This window comes from Aedes aegypti, chromosome 2 (genome assembly GCF_002204515.2).
Source record: "Aedes aegypti strain LVP_AGWG chromosome 2, AaegL5.0 Primary Assembly, whole genome shotgun sequence".
NCBI lineage: Eukaryota > Metazoa > Arthropoda > Insecta > Diptera > Culicidae > Aedes > Aedes aegypti.
The window spans coordinates 92,116,513-92,136,172 of record NC_035108.1 but is presented as its reverse complement, the minus strand read 5'-3'; the positions used below and the strand labels follow the sequence as shown (position 1 = coordinate 92,136,172).

Sequence of the window (19,660 nt, the reverse complement as noted above, 5' to 3'; positions counted from 1 at the left end):
AACCCTAGAACATTTGTAAAACCAACTGCGGTGCGTGCACGCTAACCATGCTACGCTAACCATGCTACCAGTAAAGCAACTACTGATCGTGGCGATGGATACAGGAAAAGTTCTCCATGGATGGGAAAAAGAGAAAACAAACTTCTGACAGCTGTGGAAAAGTGGAATTATCATTTTTCGCTTTGTTTTGTAGACGGATAAAATCGCAAGGTAACTTATCGCTAAAAATTACTGTGAGGGATAAATCCATTATCATGAGAGTGAGTGAGAATTCGGAACCTTGAATAAAACACATTCGACAGCAATATGGCGGAACTGAACAGTGTGACGTCAGGACAACCTCTAGGAGCAAAATGTAGTCTCAGAAAGCGAAGAGAATGATGCTTTTATTTCCTCCATCTTTCACCTGATAGGCTTGACCGATTGGTTAGCATCTCTGTGTATAGAAGTAAAGGTCGAGGGTTCGATTTTTGATTATTTTTATTCTCCACCAGCTGTCAGATTATGTTTTGATATTGATTTGTTGATCAATCAATAAACTTGCCAGTTATTGTTTTGATCTTATAATATCTTAACAAGATGTTGTTTAATACTTCTCCATATTCATTTTTGATATTATTCTTTTATCTCTTATCTCCAACAAACCAATACCTGATTATGATCGTCAGAAATTATTTTAGAACAACAAATTATGATCTTGGTCGGCTTTTTCTACCTATTCGGGAACCTTGACTTGCCACTGCCGACTCAACTATCACATGGCCAATATTCAGCATGCTGATACATTTGTGTGTGCTTGTTGTGAATCTTCAAGACATTCTGTTATTCTTAACCCGCTGTGCTAATGAGCTATAGGATCTCTTTACGCTCATTCGTTTTGCAGTGCCCTTTTTAGAGCGCTGTTCGAACCCATTGTGATATGGAGCTACAATTTGCTACATACTCTCATTTCGCCTATCCGATTTTCCCTTTTCAAGTGACCCCACTCCTATTTCCTACCATCTTTCCCTTCCTTTTCCTCTCCCATCGGGTAGATGATGCAATAGGCTCAACTATGGCGATGGCACAAATCTCCCAAATGGCGGGGAACGTGCCTCTGGAGCCGGCTTTTTGATACCTGATGGTTTTCCGGCGAAACTAATTAGGCTGATACGTGTAACGCTGGATGGTTTGAAATTTGTGGTGTAGGTGCTGAAGTATTGTTTGATGGGGGTGTGTTTGAAATTGTTGCAGAATTTGTTTACCTTGGAACTCTTGTGGCATGTGACAACGACGTTTTCCGCGAAGTGAATTTGAGAAGAAAGAATTCGATAATCACATCTGCAGGAAAATAAGTATAAAACTGAAACTTCGTAGAAGGCCACGAATACATTTTTCTGTACACAGTGGAAGAGGGCCTAAATGCCAAATGTTTCCATTAATTAAATTGTAAACAAATTTCCATTAAAAAATTACACATTGGTTGCCTCTTTTCTGAGTTGAATATAGTTTAAAAGTTATGCGTGTGAAATGTTTTATTAAAGGTACCATTGAAAGTATAAGTTTAAGATGTATACTGAATATGAATCGGGGATTTGGTTCCAGGTTGAGTTGTATGACAAAATGCACTTTCATTGCGTTCTACTGTTTATTTTACGATCTATCAAAAAGGGCAGGAGAGAAGGGGGAATATAAAATATCTTTAAATTGATTGAAAGATCATGCAAAAAACTAGTCTACTTTGGAATGTCAAAAACGTTGACGGAAAAATCAAGTAACAAACTACGCAAACTTTTAAAAAGAAACTAATCTACGGGGAGAGAGAAAAATTTTGATCGCGCAGGGGAAAAAATCAAAACTTTGATTTCGATTCCGGTACTCACTCGCAATCCACCAGTAATGGTGAACTAAATAGAGGATAGAAATTGGGAAAATTTCGATTAGTAACATAGTTGTTCGAAAAGTAAAACAAAATAAGTAGTTAAGTTGAGAAAATTTTGATCGGATATTGAATGCTACCGAAAACTACTCACTTCAAACTGAAATAGCGCCACTACAGAACTATGAAATGATCGATAACGAAATTTTGAGCCAATCTACTTGCAAGCTGATCGTCAGAACGTCACATTCCCAAAATGGAAAACACATCATCAACGCTCAACCGACCATGTGGTGATACTCGCAGCAGCATCTTTCATAGTTGAGACGATTTCGAGATTCAGCAGTGTAATCAGTGTGCAAATAGCGCTATTAATCGGGGCTTGGAGACGAAATATTAAACGTTTTAATTGTTTTACGAGGCACCGACCTCCTCTGCATCGCAGCCGCGCGGTTCGTGTGTATGATGAAAATGACCGCGGCGCGGATCCGTTGTATCTAGCTACAGTGAGGTGTCACAAAATTTTACTTTAAGGGAAAAGTTTTGCTGAACAAAAACAAAAAACGACATAAGTCAGAAAAATTTGACTTTTTGCATAAATCTCAAAGAGTCAGCCTCTAAAAGTCAATTTTTATAGTTCTATTTTTACGAAAGTTTGTTCGTAATATCCTTCGTAGCATCCCAATTTTTCTAAATGTTTTGGACGCCCTAATGTAAACGGTACTCTCGTGATGAGACCCACCCTCTCCCGGTGCTCCCGGTCGGTTGCTGGATCACTTGATTGAGTGAGGTTTACGATGCCACTGCAGGTGTAATTTAGGCAGCAGGTCTATCTACTAACGCTAAAGCGCGCGTTTCCTAGCTGGGTGGGATGATTAACGAACGAATGACGAATTCTATGACCAGAGATGTTGGTTTTTCGCTGTTTTGCGACATTTTTTCTTCGTGATGATAACAGAAGTCTTTTGATGATTGCAAGAGATGAGCTGTAAATTTGAGTTGTTTTTGTGAAACACCTCCGATGACGTAGATTTTTGTTTGACTCAAACTTGTGTTGCGACGTAGAATCATGAATAATCTGAATCGTAGTTAACGATCCTTGTTTAGGAAAGAAAACTCGTAACGATAACCTTTGACATTCGATGCACCAAACAGTTGAACCGCGACGACGGACTATATTTTATTGAAGAAAGCTTCAATACTCAATAGGTAAAAGTGACATCACCAATGATACACCCCCATTGACGATGGTCGTGACGTCAATACGAAACTAAACAAGTTTATTCCGTTGTCATTAAAGGATGGCGTGTGCTATGAACTGATGATGGTGGGCAAACCAATTTCCTTGCAATTGCGACGACATTTCACTGAAACCCGTTGTAGTAAGCATGATGACGTGTGAATAACATAAAATTAACCATTTGAGCTTGGGACACACAGCTAGGGGCTCGTTACTTGACGTAGGATGTGTCGGAAAAGCCCCAAATTGGCGTTGGCGTGTCAACGCGTCATTCAGAAAATTCCATTCGATGGAATTTTCGTCAGTCAGAGCCAAAAATAGTTTTTGAAGCTTGAGTTATTAATAAGTATCGTGATTATTTTTATGCTTCCAAGAAACTACAGCTCACATAGCAGTGCGCATCCAAAAAATGTGAGAATCAAGATACATACAACAAAGCCCGAATTATTTCAGCAAATAGATTATCGACTGCCTGCAACTTTTCTAAAATTCGAATAAAATTTCTTTGAAGAAATTCATAAAAGCTTTAAAAAGTGTAAGACCATCAAATCACCTTTCAGAAAATTTAATCTCCTCCAATATTTGTGAAACAGAAAAAACTTTTTTTTAGTTTTCAACTATGAAATCTTTAAGAATATAAACTTCTGGATACAGTGTTGCGAGATATGCTATATTCCAATTTGACGTCCACGAAAAAGTTAAAAGATTATACACAAAAATTTTAAACATCATGTCCGTTAGACATTTGAAGGTTGAATACTTTTTATCATTTGAAATTTCAAGGTTAATTTTGATAATCCTAGTTATTATGAATGACAAAATCATGTTTTTCCTTATGAAACCTTCATTCCTAAAAAAGATCTTCATTGTTAACTCAGTCATAAAACCAACGATTTTAACAATCATCAGTTTCCATTTTTGATTGTAAAATATTGAATGTAAATGACATTGGGCTTAAATTAGTTTAATCTATATGGGTCAACTCACGTCAATTTTTTATGCCAATTGGAACATCCATCGGCCCGTGATACATAATTTAACAAAAGTCTATGGTTTTGCTTTGTTCATTATGTTTATATCTTTCTTACTACTAGACACAGAGAAGAACTATCTTCAGCATTTTCAGCATGGGACGAATTCCATGTCAAACCGGACGGTCACAAAACTCGATCATCTTCGATTTATAGTAAATTGTGAACATGTTTTCGGTATGGTAGAATAAGCGTTTTTCATACATAATTCGATCATATTGACTCAAAAATAACTTTTAAAAACTGTTGGTTTTGAAAAAATAAATATATGCACAAATTGTAGTGAAATTACACAGATATATTTTTTTCTATTTTTACCATAGACACAGAAAGAAAATGATGATCGAGAAAAAATTCATGATGGAAAAATTTTAAACATTTGGTTGATTTTCGATTTTTTTGTTTAAATACATTTATTAGTTTTGATGATACAATAAGCAAATTGAAATCATTCTAAACCATAACGTGTTTTACGATTACAGTCACTCTATTCACAGTCTGACAGACAGGACTGTAGGAGCCAATCGAACATAGTGCTTGAATTGGTGGGCAGTATTGTGCGTAGAGGTATTTAAATCAACAACAAAAACAAGAAATAATTCGCATTACAGAAAAATATCTCAAATCTTTATTGGGTTTAAAACTTATTGCAGTTCAAAAGTATTAAGCAAAATTTAACCTCAATGAAACTCAATGCTTGATCGAGAAAATATATCATTTCGTCATTGTTCAAACCAGCAGGTCACTTGAAGGCTTAATCTTTTTGTTCGGTTGCCAACGGTTGTAGGGAGGTTATCACATTGCCAGTTTTAGGGATTTTCTATTCGCCAGACTTTGAATAGAGTGACTGTAATCACGATTAATTCTCTAGAAGTTATTTGAAGTTTAATACAACAGTTTATAATTTAAATAATAAAATAAGCCATTTCCATTAGTTCGTGACTCTCCATCCGACTTCCCTGAAGGCACCACATCCTCGGAATATGCCAGTAGCTTCTGGATGTAGCAATGTTGCCAAAAGTCATTGACATGTCTTCTATTGAACTTGTTTTAAAATATCATGCAGTTTGAAGTCATCAGAAAAGTTTTAGAATAATTCTATAAGTGGACACTTCCCTGGATTCCTGGGTATACTAAACAAATATTGTGTCTTCGAAATGTTTAGAATCAATCTGAAATTATGTTTGACCAATTTTAGATCAACCAGAAAATCTCATAAAATATATGTGTCACATAACAGGCTTTTTAAGTAATTAATCAAGCTTCACAGTTTACATAAAGTTTGCTTAAGTTTGATTTCCACCTTCAAGTACAAAAGAAGTTCAATTCAAACTCGGTCTGAACTTTCAAGTTGATGATGAGTTCATGATTTACTCTTCTGAAAATCAAGTTCATTTAATATCCGTAGTGTACTTTTAATCAGCGAAAAAGTTTCACTAAAACTAGATTTATACCAAAACGAACTATGGAGTTCACTGCATAAGTACAATCCGAACTATTGGTTGCTTGGGTTGACATGACGACATTGATGACATTTCCCCATGACATTGGAATCCGGAGTAATGTCATTCGGGGTTGTGGGTCTTTCGGGGTTTTGAAATTCTTGATAATGGCATTCGAGGTAATGGAATTAGGGTAATATGGTAGAATCTTGTAGAGTTACAGGAGAATCGCGCATGCCTTGCAAAGTTTCCAGGACATCCAGAACCTGTTCTGGGGCTTCTGGACGGTCAAAATATTTATATATTTAAAACATAAGTAAAGCTTTACTAGTTCAAAATGATTTGCCCCTCGGGTAAACCATGATCTTTTGATGTTGTCATATTCATATAATCAATATAAGTTGAAATTTTGCCTCATGCCACAGCTGCGTCCGCCCCCAGCAAAAATGGGAGAGTCAGGGAACTATCCCGGGCATTTAATCTTTCGGCCCTTGAAATAGCTTCAAAAAGTTCGAAATCCTGTTTGCTAGTTTCTGAATGGAATTTTCTGGATGTCTAGTGTTTCGAGTCATTGAAATTTTTGAAAATCTTCATCGTTTCGGAGTGATTGCCGTGGATCACTGTGTCAGAAAGGGTAAAATTAACTCAACTTAATTTGTTTTTTTTATAGTATCGAATACGGAAGTCTTATGATAACTAAATTAGATAATAAAACCAGCTTTGACCTTGGATATTTTTGCGGTTATTTATGGGTCCTTCGAGGAACCGGCCCCAAATAGATCAATTTGATTCTTTTCTTAAGTGGTACGGTGGTAAACAAAACGAATGAGTGAAATGCGCACAGAGGAGGAACGCTTGGAATGCGGAATTCGCTTCCATGTTTGTTTTGCTTCTGAAAACATTGATAAAGCATTCTGATTTTAAAGTTTTTCAGAGATTTTTTTATTCGAATAGCCGAAGCGGAAGCAAATGAGGGAAAAACTTTCTCATTTGCGACCATCTTCCGGCTTTTCGCTGGAAAAACTCCCTGAAAACTTCCCATCTTACCAACGGCCAACTGTTTGCTGCCGCGCGGGGGATGACTGACAGTTCCATTTCCATCGATCCGCGCACAGCCAATGGCCAACACATCGGTTACACATAGCATGAGTGCGACTTACACAGAATTTTCACTCAGCCAGAGAGTCCTGCATTGTTTGCCTCATTCTATGTAGTTTTAACACAAGCGCTGCGTTGAGCAAGCTTAGCGTGTAGTAAGTTAAGCTCTCAGAGAGTATTTTTCTGGATTCCAATTGTTCGGTCTTCAGACAGACTGGACCAAGTGTTTTTGATGGTTTCCGGAAAACCGTACCTCAGGCATTCGAAATTTCAAAATATGTTCGCTGTAATAATGGAACTTGTCTATTCCATGATAAATCAGTGTCAAAATATCATCGATAAAATAATTAGAGTTCTTAACGTACCTTTAGAGCTCCAAAAAATCATCGCGGTCAGCCTGTACACCTTCTAATTGTTTGTCACAGATATTGTTGTAATAAAACGCTCAATTCAGAATAGAATATTGAACAAAATGTTATGTTTGCAATTTGGAGGCGTAACCGATACGGAAGCGAGCCTGGATCAAATAGAAACCATGTCATGCTAATAATCAATGCGCATTTAGGGGCTTCATGGTGGAAAAAGTAGCTGGAAACATATCGGAAACTGAAAAACATATTATTTGAAATAACGCTTTTAGTGTAAGAGATATCCAAATGCAATGTTCAGCTGAAACATGGAATACATCAAAAATGTATTAAATACTGGGAAATAAGTTATCAAAAACGACTGTACGACATTTCCCAGAATGACGTTCCCCAGAATTGGACATTCCCCAGAAAACCATTCCCCAGAATGGGACATTCCCCAGAAAAAAAAATAACAAGAGATCTTTGAGGTGTTCAAATCCAGGAAAATGGTAAAGAGTAAATAGTGAATGCATCTAACTGGAAAATTCGAGGAAAACCATAATTTTCATAAGTAAAACATTTTCGTATTGTTTTTTTTTTTTTATTTTTAACGGTAGGACTTTCGGTTTGTTGAAGTCTTTCATTTATTGAATGGAGAATCTTTAAATCAAAAATTCTTTAAAATTAACCACCTATGGTCGGAAATATGATTCGAACCATTTGGACGATTTTTAAATTTTTTGACGATTTTCCCGTCGAAAAAGTTAAAATTTAGCGTGTCATAATATGTGTACCATCCCTAATTATTAAGACAATAAACCTAGGAAGAACAGCATATGTTCAAAAGAAGGGAGAATATGCCATGAAAGCCGAAAAACAAATTCCATTAATTTACTTTGTGACATATTACACTACACCAATCTCCCTTTGAAAATACAATTAGAAAGAACAGCCAATTTTAAAAGAAGGAAGAATAACTATGAAAACAAGAAAACAATAGCTTGGATCAAGTTTGATCATAAAACACAGTATGGCATATGTAGGAACAGCTTATGTTAAACAGTTGAGCTACTTTTCCTCGAATGTTGGTTTCCCAAATGTCGTTTCTCCGAACGCCAGTTCCCAGAATGCCAGTGCCCCGAACAACCCGTTTCCTCGAATAGCCTAGCTTCCGAAAAGTTTTTAGCTCTTATAATTATCATAACTTTTGTGTTTCGAGGTGGTAACGAACCGGTCATCTAATATGCACCCTTCTTCACTTGATTGGCGGTTCTTTCGAGTTTCACCATCATTGGCATTTTTGGCAAGATATATTTAGTCGAGGATGACGTTCAAATCTATATTATCTTCTTCTTTTAATTGCTAATCATTCATTCTAGTTCAGCACCTAGTCCTTAAAGACTATTCTTGCACCTGTTTGAACTGCATCACTATTCGGGGAAACGGGTCATTCGGAGAGGTGGCATTCAGGGAAATGATATTCAAGGAAACGACAGTAGCACAATTATGAAATTAATTAAGACACAATTAAGAAAATTTTTAAACAGCATTTTCCTCCTAAGATTATGGACCCAACCACCGATGAACCACTTAGCCACAAATCCACCTCTTTCCCCCTTCGTGATTTTTTGACGACAGCTTAGATGGTTTGCCTGAGAAAAAGGAAGCAAACACTCGCCGTTCAAAAGATTTTTTAACTCAATTCCGATTTTATTCGCTTGAGATCCATAATAATGAATTTGACAAAATAATATTTTGGGTGAATTGACGTCTGTGTCTGGAATTCGAAGCTTGTGGGAATTCGAATCAATTCAGTAGGTACATTTCTTATTGACAAAAAAACTAAACTACCATTTTTTTCCACTCTTTACAAACGTATAAAACCCATTCTGGGGAATGTCCTATTCTGGGGAATGGTTTTCTGGGGAATGGATTTCTGGGAAATGTCCCATTCTGGGGAATGGGTTTCTGGGGAACGTCATTCTGGGGTTTGACTTTCTGGGAAATGTCCTACAACCATCAAAAACAGTTTTTTTTTTGACCATACTTGGATAATGTTATGTATTGTAATAGTTGTATGTATTAGTTATCAAAAATAGTTTTTTTTTGACCATACTTGGATAATGTTATGTATTGTAATGTATAACGGGTATAAATGTTGTGTCTTCGACAAAGCGTATAGTAGTAACATTTGCTACTACTTTGTATATCTCAATTCAATTAAAAATAATTTTCTTATCTCATTTTAAGGTGAACAAATGAACAGTCCGCTTAATCTTAAAGAAGTTATTTTACAAGTTAAGTCACTTCTTCAAAAAAAAAAAAAAAGATGGTGAAATTGGCGGTTTAAGAGCTATTATGTTTCAACCACGAAATCAGCGAAAAAAGACACTGTAATGTGGTAACTTTGAGAACCCTTGAAATACTTCTAGAAAACTGTCAAGATCACTTGGGAATATCTGAAACCCTTTTCAAATACATTTGAATCTCTATGAAATTTACATATGTTTCGCAGTCTAAGCCGGTGCCGCGCTTCCTTTCTAGTTTTATCGGACAAAAGCATACATATTACGTGTTTGTTTGCTTACATTATTAACGAGATTTTTAGCCCTGGGCTAGTTCATTTCGGGATCAATGGCTTTACTTCCGAAGTCGTCACTATAACTTTTCACGTCATAAGTGGCTTTTCTTGGGGAATGGGATCCGATCCCAGGTCCTCGGGATTAGCGTGTGTTCTAAACACTACACCAGGCCCGTCCCCATAGGCAAATATTTTCAAAATAAAACGATCACTCCGACATCTGGTGGCTAGTAGAAGAACCGTCAAGAAGAGGTGGGGTTGAGATCGCACCGTGTGCAGCATAGGAAGGAGCACACAATTTATACATTTTCTCGGAATAGTTATTTTGTAGACGATCAGAGAGCATTGAAAAATATAATAAACTTGTTTTCCTACAAAAAAGTACAGATCCGGTCAGTGCTCAAGTACGATTAGTGGGATAAAATTGGAATATTGGTATTTGGCAACAAAGGTTAAAAACTTCCGGATTCATCGATAGTGGATAAATTTGTTGTGAAATCACGCGTATCGCAAGAATAATGGTTCCAAATGATTACGCCAATGGTGAATAGTTCAAAAATCGATTGATTACATATTACCTAATTTTTGGAATGAAAAATTGAATTTTGGACGTAAACAAACATTTTCAGTGACATTTCATTCATTGTTCCCCAGCGACATCTATGATGGTGGCGCATTATATTTGTCTATTTGTTGAAAGCTTTTTGGAAACGTTTTTACAACGCTTTAAACATCTCATGTCCGTGTGACTATTGTCGGCAGCCCCATTCTCTTTAACAGCTTTCTCATAAGAACTGTAGGCAAATCTCTTCGTTGGTTGTTCGACTGTAGCTTCTTGTTGATGATGGATTGGCTCTTCAGTCAGGACAAAATTAATTGATTTTTATTTTATTTTGTCCAACGTTTCGGTCAGATTAGGACCTCCTTCAGAGACTCTGGAGTTCATTATTTTTATGTTTAATTTTGATATGTTTGAATTTTTACCAATTGTTACAGTTCTTTTGTCCAGTGTGGTTCGGTAGAACCTGTAACTGTCTGATGAATCGATTTTCTGTTTTTAATTACAAAAGTTAATATCGACACTCATTTTACGCTTACGCATTGTTTCCGTGTACTTACTCCCGCACAACCGCAGCCAGTTTTGGAAGCGTTTTCGTTGGGAAAACCGAACTTAATGATGCGCACCGGAATTTAGTACCTGGTCGAATAGTGGTTATCACGCTAAATTGTATAGTGGTTATCACGTCCAATGGTGTGGGTGCTTCAGTGTAGATGTAGTTGCGAAACTCAGAGAAAAATAGTATGCACTCTGTCTCAAAAAACATCAAGCATCTGAGTAAAATAATTTCAAATTGGGTAATATTTCCATATGCATTTTGATGAGTCTTGAAAGCGTGTGCAAGTTTCGTTGAGGAAAACAAAAACAAACTATGTATGATGAGCGTATGCGAGTGTTCGTGTGTTCAAATGTCACTAAGCTCTATATCGATCACCATTGCTTTTCGCTTTTCGTTGTGGTATCCGTGTGGCATATCGTGTTTGTCGGTTATGTAATTGTAATCTAAACTACTGTTTTGGATTTACGATTTTCGAATCGAATACGATAAACAAACGGAATCTGCACTGGCTGAGAAACAATCAGCTGAACCGGAGAGCCCGAACAGACTGATCAAAACATGCAAACAAATCTTAACACGCACACTGTAGTTACAATTTTAAATAAAATAAATAAATTTTTGTTCTTGTCGACATGGGGGTTTTTGTCGGTCAAATCTTTTGAAATTCTTCTGATTCTTTTGCTGTTGCATCAGTCAAAGGTTCCGACGTGTTTTATTATTTATTATTATTTCGCAATTCTTGCGACGTAATACCTAGTCTTCTTTGTTACCACAACATTTATCTATTTTGTCCTTAAAATGATAACAATTGGATTATAAACAAAAATAAACGATTGAATCGCTGTTTTAAATAAATCTCAATTTATTAGGTGCGCATTTGTTGCTAAATTTCATGAACAGGTGGATTTAACGATAGGGAATCATCACTTATATCACAATTGATTCATTGTTACTGTCCAACAATATTCAAGCAATCATTATAGAGACATGTTTTTTGTAGTATAGAAATAGTTGACCTTTTCCACGACTTTGGTGTCTACACGCAAACAAATTGTGCGGTAAAAACTACCATTTTAGGGGGTTAACTTAAGCGCTCGCACTCGCAATTTTCAGCAGACCAGAAATGCGCTTGATTTTACCATGTGTGTAGTTGGAATCAGATTGTTGTAAATTATTTCTGTCAAATGTACCAGTAATGCGGTGGGGTGTACCGTAAACATAGTAAATTGGTCTGAATTTCCATGGTAGTTTTAAGAATGGGCGTAGTCAGCTAAAATAGTTATTTTTACCACAGAATTTTTTCCCGTGTAGTGTCAAGGCTTAATCAATATAAAAATGTATAGCTTATGTGTTGGATATATAATGTTATTCCTGATTTTTTTCTAACAAAATTAGTACTCGATTTTGAAGTCCACGACAGCTTTCTGACAAACTATTTGTATATTTTTCGGTTGTTATTCCTAGCCGTTTTTGGCTTAGTTTTGCCAGAATCTTCTACAAAACTTTTCCCATTTTTTTTCTTCCTGATGGTCTTCGAAATATTCACCTAAATACTTCCAGGGAGTTAGCCAGGAAACTATATTTCCCTTGACACTTTGATTTCCAGATTACACTTTATTTGTCTTTATAATAACAAATATTTATTTCTTGCTCTTTGTGTTTTATAAGCTGACACAGCTTTGAATGTCATAAGCATCAGTTTTCTAAAATAGTGACTTAGAGACTTTTAGATGCAAATATGATTTTTTATTGGCTAGGTCGAAAAGTGAGACCAAATCACTAAAAAGTGACTCGCTACCAGCACTGAAATCGTTTGAGATCTGCATTACTAATTTCATGCATGAGAATTTCGTTTACAAATTACTCACCCACGGTATGACCGTCGAAAACCTAATTATTAGCATTAACAGCGAATGTCCATAAGAAATTCCAAAACAAGTTCAGTCGAAATATGTTCAGGTGTTTCACCCAAACGTACACTCGAAACTCCATGAAAAACATAAGATTGCCAATTTTCCTGCATTGTGTGATCATTCCTTTGGAAAATATAACTGGGATTTAGACAATAGTTGTTTTCCTAGTGATAGCGCCCGCGACTTTAAAGCAAAACCATGCTGAAGGTGTCTGGATTCGATTCCCGCATCTATTCATAATGAAAATTTATTTGACTTTCCTGGGCACATATAGCATAGTAACCGCAACACGATGTAGGAATGTGAAAATAGCAACTTGATAAATAAAGCTCTCATTGGACACTATGCTGAGATGCAGCATCTGTCCTAGTAGAAACGTAATGCCAAGAATAAGAAAACAACAAGAACAAAAACTTTTTATTGATATTCAACCAGACATTAAATTTAAAAGTTCTAAAAGAATTCTACTTCGAATGTACCGTTCTGATTCAAATCCCGGACAGTTGCAAATTCTGGACATTCTGGTTTGTATAAAAGAAGTTCATCTAAGAGTCATACTTCCATAGATGTCTGTCTAAGGATTGGGTGATTTGTCTTTTTTAAACATGCTTTTCATGAGCTGTTTGGAATTCGAAATCAATTATCCGGAATAGTCAACAGTGAGGAAGCGTGCAGAATAAAAATTATGAAAAGTCCACACATTTCTATTGATTCAAAATTATTCATGTAGCGGAATCATGTAGCGAAAGCTGAGTGATTTCGAAGCTCGCTGACGCAGAGGAATCATACAGAATGAATGATTCTATATGCTTTTTGATGAGTTATAAGTACCGCCGTGAATCGCAAGTCTTCCCATCTGTTAGGCATTGAGAATAGATAGAAAGTAGACATCGAGAAAATGGGCTGTGAAGTTCTCAATATCGTTTTCCATACGAAAACTTACGGATTGGAACACGATCAAATCTTAATGAAACTTTCGCAATTTCCAATTCACTACGATATCTTTTCGAGAAAAATAAAAAGATGGTCAAAACACAATTCTGTGTTGTTATTTCAATAGGAGAAATGGATGAATGCAGATAAGCCCTTATGAAAAAACAATACAGAATTAATTGTTAGGCTACACGGTGCGGAAATCTTTAGTGGGACTGATATGCGGTTGCTTTTCATTATGGGACAATTTGATTTGCTGTTTTTTCTCAATTTTCCGAATAAAACATAATATCTCATTGGTGCAGCTGAAAATGCATTGGAAGATATGTTGAAACTGAATTCAGTTCAATTTTGACGAAAATACAGATGGGACTGACTTGCGTTTCACGTAATATGATTCACGTAATATCTTCATCAACAATTTCGTCGAACTTTCATCCTAGAGTTGTTGCACCAAGAATTCCTTCTTAAGTTTCTCAAAGTGTTCCATAAAACATGGATAGCCAAGATACTGAAGCTCAGAATAGTGTTTCAAATAGATACAACAATTGTACGGAACACGTCAAAGTCCTACCGGAAAATCCGTTTTCCACAACATCACTCCGGCGAAGTAACTGACACAGCCGGTGACGAGTGACGTTTGTCGAAACTTATCGGACATTTATTTCACTTCAACTTGCACAAGTAGCAAAGCTGTATGACACTACTGTTTTCTCTTCCTTATCACATGACAAACTTTGAAGTTTGATAGCTGCTGCTGGATGGTCCATGCAAGTGCAACCGACCTTGGCTTGGCTTGTGAGCAGAGCAATGAGCATGCTTCCCCGGATGAAAACGTACCAGCGAATGGAATATACAATATGTATAATGTATCTACTGAGTACAACAAAATGTATTATGATTGTATGTCGAAACAATATTATCCTTTTCTGCAAATACAATTAAAAAACCATTCATTATTATACTACAAAAGGTTGTATTGTTACTTCAAGGATTAAAATACTACAATCTTACTCAAATTTGTTTCTATGTGCAAAACAACTGTTGCTACTTTCTGTGTAGTTTGACTGACAAGTTCAGGAAGCAAGAGATATTAGATGAAAAATATTTACAAGTTGAAAAACTAAACTATTATTCAAAACTAGTGGCCCCGGCAAACTTCGTCTTGCCATCAAGTAGGCTGTTGAAAATGCTATAGATCGTCCCATACAAAATTATAGTCCGTTCACGTTCGTTTTTCCGACTTTCCCGGTGAATATTCTGAGATTTTTATACACACAAACACGTCGGAACACTTGACAAACAAAATGGAAAAATAATCATTCAAATCGGTTGACCCGTTCGGAAGCCATTTCGTGACATACAAACACCACTCCATTTTTATTTATATAGATAATACACAAACTAATTGTTCAATTGTCTATTAGCATTAGAAAACCAATCAAATAATTGTTTCTATAGTGTTAACTATAAATAAACAATTTATTTTTTTATTCATTTATATGTTAAGAAAAAGAGATATGTTTGTATTGTTACGATATTTAATATTGTTAAAACCTCATATACCATACAGCGAATCGTTCTGAACAATATACCGAATGTATTGTATTTCAACGTTTCAAATTGTACTGTTACAATACGTTATATTTTTCATTTCCTATGATGTTTTTTATCCGGCTCCCCATTTGGTAAACCGAATTCTGTAAAATGATGCTCACAAGAGTCAGGGAGACAAAGTGCTCGAAAAAAATAAACAATCAGAAGCGGTTTACCTTACCGGGCACTTTTGTTGAGACACACGCAAGGAACATGAGAGCGGTTGGAGATGATGAACAAAAGGGGTGCGGAGGTACATGATATGCGGCAATAAATCTCATCCGCAACAACAAAAGAAGTGAACTGCGCAGCACTTGATACAAATAACCGACCGGTGCGGTGCGGAGTTGGAGCCACGCTACATATCAGTTCCAATGAACTTGAGAAGGCCACTCGACACCCGACTGATCGGCGGCAGCAACATAAGGTCAATCATAATTACACCAACAGGTTTTTCGTCGATCTTGTCTGCGGAGTAGAACATGGTGTGCAAACATGAAAACTAAACCTTCGGTCAGGTTTTCCGCATTTCCCTCCATACAGTTTGCATCGCACAGTGTTTTATTTTGAAGATTTCGTCTGTTTTTTCAATAGCGTCTAAACCAGCGATTCCTATTTTTTTGCTTCAACCCCATTCCATTTATAGTACTACATAAGGGTAATTCAAAATTCAAAAAAGTTCGGAAATCCAATCTCTCATATCGTTCTTATTTCACTATCTTTAGTCAATCGAACTTTTCCATTTTTTTTCACTTTGTTGACGTTATTATGAATATGCAAAATATAGGGAACAACTAATTTTGATAAACTGTGTACATTCCCGGATAAAAACGAATCATTCAGTGAATGGAATAAACCATACAATATAACGTATTGGATACAATACAGCGTATTGTAATTGAATGTCGAAGCAATATTATTGTTGTTTGGATATAAAATTCAAAAACAATATAATATATTGCTGAATATATATGCTTTGCTGAAAAAAATAAACAAAACAAGTTCAGAAAGCACGAAATCTCGAAAACTTATTCATACAGACTCAAGTCAAAAAAGTATACAAACTTACTTTATCGATCCTACGTGTTAATCAGGCGGAATTCTACACGTACCGCTCTGTACCAACTCAACTTTTCACTTTTAGAACGTTTAATTTCCGGATTTACAAAACGACGAAAGTAAGATTTTCAACTTTCGCAACCTAACCACTACTTTCGCCGCCCCGCTGTATGGAGAGACAAAGTGACTTAACCACGAATCAAAACAAAACACTACTTGAGCCGATTTTACACTGGTAGAAAAACGTCGAAAGTAACTGAATGAAACGGCTTATCATTTTCTTATAATTATTTTTGTGGGAAATAATAGAAACTACCTAGTTTTTGAACGTGAGCTGGGTGTATGCAAAATTTGAGCGAAGTACACGGCAAAAAAAATGTTAAAAAGGTGATTCATTTTAAAACAGTTTTAGAAGATAGATTGTAATTTTTCCTTATTAATTTTCTCAAAACCGTATAAAAGTTACTTACGTCGATTTGAAAAAGTAATCGAGAAATGTTGGGTGAAAAATATTCAAAAAGTAAAAATAAGTAGTTTTTTAGAAGTTACTTGACATTAGCTGTAACGGCAAATGCAACCATGATACAGTTCGTTGAATTGATTTTGTATTGTACAACAATACACGAATTGCTAATCAAGACAATACATGAACAATATATCTTATTGTATTTTCAAAATGTTTGTATGAGAAAATATCTATATTTGTATTGTTACGATATCTCATATACCATACAGTGAGCTGTTCAAAACAATATATTGTACTGTAATTGAATTGTTATTTTACAATATTCTGTATTGTATTTCCAATATATTGAATGGTACTGTTACAATACGTTATATTGTTTTTGAATTGTATTTTTTATCCGGGTTTTTAATGGCAGCTGAAAAACTATTAGAAAAAAAGGCTGATAAAATCGGGTCATCTATGTTTAGAATCAATTCAAAGAGCACATGAATTCGACAATTAAAAACACTGTGGATCGAAACTGTCAAGAACCAATCACAACTGGACGTTGCCAAAATGGGACAAATTGCCTGCTTCTCCGATCGCGACAGCTTTAATTGACGGCATGTGGCAGCTAGTGCTGTTGCATTTTACCTTATAGGACATTCCCCGTCGGACAATATTGATTTATTTTTTGACCTATTTGGGAAATAAGCTTCTTTATCTCGGATGGCACACGTGTTTGCAAACAGAGCACCGGAATGGTTTTAACAATCCAGCGATAAGACCCCATTTGGAGTGTTCTCGGCTTGAAAGCAACGACCAGATGAGGCTTTTGGACCAAAAACACAATATGAGACATGCAAACATCTTAAAAATGGGCAAATATTTGGTTTGCCAAAATTAAAAACTGTTCGCGACCAGCTGCTCACTCGTTTTTTTTTATTGCCACTAAAGTGTGAACTCTCTGACTTCATTAACCTGTCTCGCTAATTAAAGGTGCACAGTTTTGTGCTGCTAGATTTATCGATCAATTAACGCGTTGGCGAGTAGATAGAAGCGGTTGATGCTATGAATGAACATTCTAATTGAATTGTTTCATTCACAGATTCTAGCGATAGTGGTTTGCATATAATTTGTTTTATGCGGTTGTGCATTGTGAGGAGGGTGAATCAATTAATGAAAACGAGAAAATTGGAAAATGACTCAGATCGAATTCAATTTGCGAATAGTAACTGATACTTGAAGTAAATCATCATAAAACATACTCAATTAAAGATGCAATGAATTTTGCAAGCGATAGATGTAATAGAACTAGGAAGCAATACTCAAAACGTAAACATAGATAATTTTCAAAAAAGTAGAATTTTGGAAACAAAACATTTTTAGACAATAATATAGGGCACTAACCTTTCTTGGTGTTCGATTCCTTCTAAACCTTCGTCGAGTACGCTTTCGTACACCATCCGAGGACGGTCGCCTAGTAGCCGCTGTCTGTCGAGGTCACCCTGGAAGAACGAGGAAATGCAAATTTGATTAATTACTTAAAACATGTATTAGAAACACTTGCGGAAATATAGCGTCCCTTTACGGCACTGAACTGAACAAAACTTAAAATAATGTAGAGGCATAGAAAGATTGAGACGAAAAACCATTAGTCTAAAAGTTTTAGACCTTGTTCCTTTCCGTAACAAAAATTGAACAGAAAAAAAAAGATGAATTCGCAGAGCCTGATGTTTTTCTCAAAAATTTTCCAGAACGTCACAATTTTTAGCTACAGGTCTCCAAAGTTGTATTAAACACCCATCGGTTGGTTGTAAAAAATTAAATTTAAAGTATGATTTATCAAACTATCAGTGATCTAATCCACATTGCAGGCATGCAAAATAGGACTTCAACTTCCATTTAAAATATAATTTGTTATAAATTGCACGATTAAATTTAGATTAAATCAAGCTTTTCAACATGCTTGCAGTCTCCATACAAAATTCTTCGTTTTTCTTATATGGTAAAATACAATACTTTTCAAAACCATCGAACAATAATTTTGAGCATCGAAAATATTATGAACTTTGTTGATAATTATCATTTCTAACATGAAGTTTGAATTCTGCGGCAAAATAAGCAAATAAATTGCCATAGTTTACCAGCTTAAACTTGCATGCAAGTTGGCTTAAAAAGTCAAATTATGCATATTCAACAGCTTATATTTCTAAAACTATCTTACTATGATATTTTTGATAACGGCAATAGATTCAGCAATCTTTAATTAGGTAAATATGGGTATTTTGATACTTGAGGCAACAACGTGTTCCGCAGTGTAATAATTCAAGCTTTACATTCTTTTCTTAAATCTTTTGTTGCACGATTTTGAATCGATGTTACGAAAATCAATGTTTTCATTGCGATCGATCGATTATTTGCATCACGAATCCAATATACCTATTCTGAACATGAAAGGCCTCAAAAGAACTCACAGAGAAATTGGGAATTATAACAGGATAGTAAACTGAGTTTTTGTCCATATATTTTCATGGTCCCAAAAAATAATTTAAATGTATAGGGCAACATATACCGAGCTTGATTTGTCTCAAACAAGCTCAAATAGGTTCGATTACAAGAATAACTTCAGAACCATAAAACATGTGTTGCCTAAATCAAAAAAGGTAGGGTGATGTGCTAGTATCTATCGTATTAAGCTTTGATCAGTGAGAACCTGCCATTTTCCCAGTATTGCAGTGAATGATGCTGGTACAAACCGATGCCAAACAATTCTTCCCCAAAACGGCATTCGCATTGTACAATAAGATTTTAATAAATCTTGATCGTCTTTTTGGAAATAATGCAATGAAATTGCAACTTGCCGTATTCTCAATTCGTCGTTTCGTTTTCATTTCTATCGCAATCAGTTTCCAGATTCGTCTCACAACTTACGGCTCACTGTGATATAGTGAGTGGTCAAAATAGAACATATTAACACTATTATAAAATGTTGT

At 35.7% G+C, this 19,660-nt stretch overlaps 1 protein-coding gene across 1 annotated transcript in view; it reads right to left on the bottom strand.

Annotated features, from left to right (window-relative positions):
- The window catches only part of LOC5578974 (protein GDAP2 homolog), a gene marked incomplete in the record, with an annotated part of 352,509 nt that overhangs the window by 104,345 nt on the left and 228,504 nt on the right, over positions 1 to 19,660 (bottom strand). Inside the window, 2 exon segments of the mRNA XM_021841532.1 lie at positions 1,863 to 1,886; positions 18,075 to 18,172. Coding sequence (XP_021697224.1) covers positions 1,863 to 1,886; positions 18,075 to 18,172 — 122 coding nt within the window.